The sequence below is a fragment of the Rattus norvegicus genome, chromosome 1 (assembly GCF_036323735.1).
Source record: "Rattus norvegicus strain BN/NHsdMcwi chromosome 1, GRCr8, whole genome shotgun sequence".
In the NCBI taxonomy this organism is placed as follows: Eukaryota; Metazoa; Chordata; class Mammalia; order Rodentia; family Muridae; genus Rattus; species Rattus norvegicus.
The window spans coordinates 162,143,496-162,146,990 of NC_086019.1; the positions used below are offsets into that span (position 1 = coordinate 162,143,496).

The 3,495-nt window shown below is 47.9% G+C and overlaps 1 protein-coding gene across 1 annotated transcript; it reads right to left on the reverse strand.

Annotated features, from left to right (window-relative positions):
• Nucleotides 1–3,237: 3,237 nt before the first annotated feature.
• Nucleotides 3,238–3,495, reverse strand: Txn1l1 (thioredoxin 1 like 1). Its single transcript, XM_039096379.1, has one exon. The coding sequence runs from the start codon at nt 3,493–3,495 to the stop codon at nt 3,238–3,240; it is 258 nt and encodes an 85-aa protein (XP_038952307.1).

Genomic DNA, 3,495 nt, shown 5'->3' on the forward strand with positions numbered 1-3,495 from the left:
TTTTTTTCGGAGCTGGGGACCGAACCCAGGGCCTTGCGCTTACTAGGCAAGCGCTCTACCACTGAGCTAACTCTTCTGTGGAGATTCTTAACTAATTGCAGTGTCCCTGACACCATAGGTGGGATGTCCTCACATGAGACCAATAAAGATAAAACAAACATAAAGGTCACGGGTCAGACAAAGTGGCTTGGGCGTGCAGCTGGGTGATAGCATATTTCCCTGGTATATGCAAGGTCCTGCAAGGTCCTGGATTCAATCAAACACTCCAAAAACTAAAATCATTTTTAAGAAGGTAGACAAGACTTTAATAGGGCTTGAGCTTGTGGGTAGAAAGAGGTGAGGTGGCACTGGCCAAAGAGGTGACCAGACTGCCTACTGAAGGGAAGAAAGGCAAGCATTCCGCTGAACTGTTGCAGTGAGCTAAACTGGGTATAGTTTCAAAAGACGTTTTTTTGTTCTGTGTTCAAACAACTGGCCTTGAGGTTTACAAGCTAGTGGGGTGCTTATATTAACTCAGGAGCTGCTGAGTTGCTTCTGCTGTTGGCACCACCATCAAGGATGCCCTGGCCTTATAGTTTAGTCTTGGCCCTACAATAGGAAGAAAAACTTTCAGTGTTTGGGCTGTTGAAGAAGCAGCAAGGTGAGGTAGAGCACGTTCCAGCTCCAGAGGGCATTAGGCCAAGTGAACTCCGTGTGATTGTTCATGGACAGAACACTGTAAAGGAGAAATGTGTTTCTATGTGCAGAGTCAAGTAGAATCTGGCTCCCGGGGCAGGGTAGCAAAGGGGCAAATGCACTATGAAGACAGAGATGCCAAGCCTTTCACCTGGTCAGTCATCCTTCAGACAGATGCAAGGTGGTGTTCTCACTGAAACAACAAAGTTAGTGGGAGCTACGGATGTACTGCCCAGTCGAAGGACTTCAAAATAAGTGATTTTCAAATTAACCAAAATCAGGAGTTGTCACTGGACTCCGACTGGACCTTTGAGTCTGTTCTTGGGGTTTACTAAAGGCATTTCTAAGATGAGTTTTTCCCTTGGTAGTGGTTTCCATCTTGTCTTCATTTACCCCTTCATCTTGAGGTATTTGGGATCCATTAGAGGCCGTGTGTGGCCATCCTGAACCCCACCTGCTCAGCTGGTTTCATCACAGGGGCTCCTAGAAACCTTCTGGCCCCGCAGCCTGACCCAGCATTCTATGACAAGGCTGTTGAGAGGGAGCAAGGATAGATCAGAAGTTGTGCTGTCAGTGGGTAGCAGATTAAGGGCTGGGAGGGGTCCCCCCATTTTGTCCCCTTGTGGTGATTTCTGTATCTCCCCCGATATAGAGAAAGAGATAGCAGCTTTCTACAGTTCTGCCTGGCAGCCAAAAGCTCTCTGTAGTCACCACAGTGTGGGCGCCTTGCTTCCCACACAGCTCCCAGACTGCCATTCCCAGTCTCAAAGCCTCATGGGGATTGGATGAGGGTGGATACCAAGGCCCTTTGAGGTAATCGGATGCTTACGGGTCTTCCTCCATGGAGTGTGGAGGCTGGGAGGTGACTAGACACAGCTCTGACTGCCACTGAGCACTAACTACTAGGCAGGAGCAAGCAGGGCAGTCTGGGCCTGAGCCTTCCTAATGGAGGATATGGTGGCTCATTTCCCAGCTGCAGAGTGAACAAATGAAAGTGGGCGGAGCACAGCAAGTAGCCAGCTCACCATCTGGCCTCTCTGACCTGGGGAATAAGGGCTCTAGGAGACAAACTATGAGGCAGAAGCATTGAACCACCCCACCCATCTATACCCTGCCCAGAGAACAGAGCCAAAGCAATGCTAGATTTCCAAAATCCTGAAGTGAACAAGAGGTATGGGAACAGTCATTCCTCTTACAACCCTGACAACTAGCATTTCTTTCTTTTTTTTTTAAAGGAAAGACAGTCTTGTAAAGATTTATTTATTTATTTTGTGTATGAGTACACTGTAGCTGTCTTCCGACACACCAGAAGAGGGCATCGGATTCCATTACAGATGGTTGTGAGCCACCATGTGGTTGCTGGGATTTGAACTCAGGACCTCTGGAAGAGCAGTCGGTGCTCTTAACCACTGAGCCATCTCTCCAGCCCCCGACAACTAGCATTTCTTTTGCGAATTAATTTATTATTTATTGTGCATGTGTATGTATGCATGGCACATGTATGCAGGTGCTCATGGAGACTAGAAGAGGGAGTCAGATGCCCTCGATCGGCTGTCACAGGCTGTTGTGAACAACCCAGCATGGGCTCTGAACTTGAGTCCTCTGGAAGAGCAGCATGTGTTTTTAACCCCTGATCCATCTCTCTAGCACCTGTACTTGCATTTTGACTGAGGAAAAGGCTAGCAGGGTCCTGGAGGACAAAGATGGTTGTCACCAATGCAGTCTGAGGTGATGCTGAAGAAAGCTTCTGTCTCACCCGTCTATACTGGACCGAGTCAACACAGTCCTTGACACCTGCTCTGTGGCTCTTGTCCTAGCGAATATCTTCCCTCCCATCCCCATCTAGAAGTGCATTAGAGGTGCTGTGGAGAACAACAGAGGTCTCTTTTGTTTGGTCCCCAGAGCTATCCAGCACTCCAGTTCTCTGTCATAACAGGGCTCACGGGGACCTTGGATCAGCTAGGTAGCCCACAGAGTATCATGGCAGCAGATTATGCTGGTGCCATTTTGCTAATTGGATCTGGTGCTAAGGAGGTAGCTAGAATCCTAGCTGTCACAGTGGTAAGTGTCAGGGAGAGACAACAATTCAGGAATTGTCCCCCAGGGCCCAGATGACCTAAAGCCATGTTGGGACACCTTTTCTTCTTCCCTCCCTCCCTCCTTCCCTCCTTCCTTCCCTCCCTCCCTCCCTCCTTCCCTCCTTCCCTCCCTCCCTTCCTCCTTTCCATCCTATTTTCTTCCCTTTTTCTGTGTGTGTGTATGTTTGTGGGGTGGGGGTGGGGTGGGGCTGTAGGTGTCAGTGCATCTGTGGGGGTTGAAGACCAGAGTCTACCTTGAACACTGTTTCCCAATTAAATTTAATTTTTAAAGAGTAGAATCGATACTTTATTGTCATTTATAATCGAGGGCAGTTGGATATAAATTTTCATACTTCATATTTTTTTTCACAAGTTAAAAATTGGCAAGTTTTAACCAGCTGGTGGCTATTTTGCTTTTTCAGGACATGATTAGGAAAATTTATTAACATGGACTCAAGCTTCTCTTTGTTAGCTCCAGAAAATTTCACCCAGCTTTTGACCCCTTTTCTGAGACGTTGAAGATTAGCATGCATTTGGCCCCACAGTTTGCAGCAATGTCCCAGCAGTCGTCCGCATCCACATCAAGGAACAGCACATTGGAATACAGTTCAGAGAGGGATGAAAGGAACCTGGTCATTCTGCAAGGTCCACAGCACGGGCCTGGGAAGTCCAACACTGTAGAGTCATCTCCTGAAGCGTCCAAGGCCTCCTGAAAAGCTTCTAAGCTCTTAATCTGCTTCAT

What these genes read in the sequence shown, in the direction of transcription:
- Txn1l1 (XM_039096379.1), bottom strand. Translation starts at nt 3,495, where the DNA reads ATGAAGCAGATTAAGAGCTTAGAAGCTTTTCAGGAGGCCTTGGACGCT.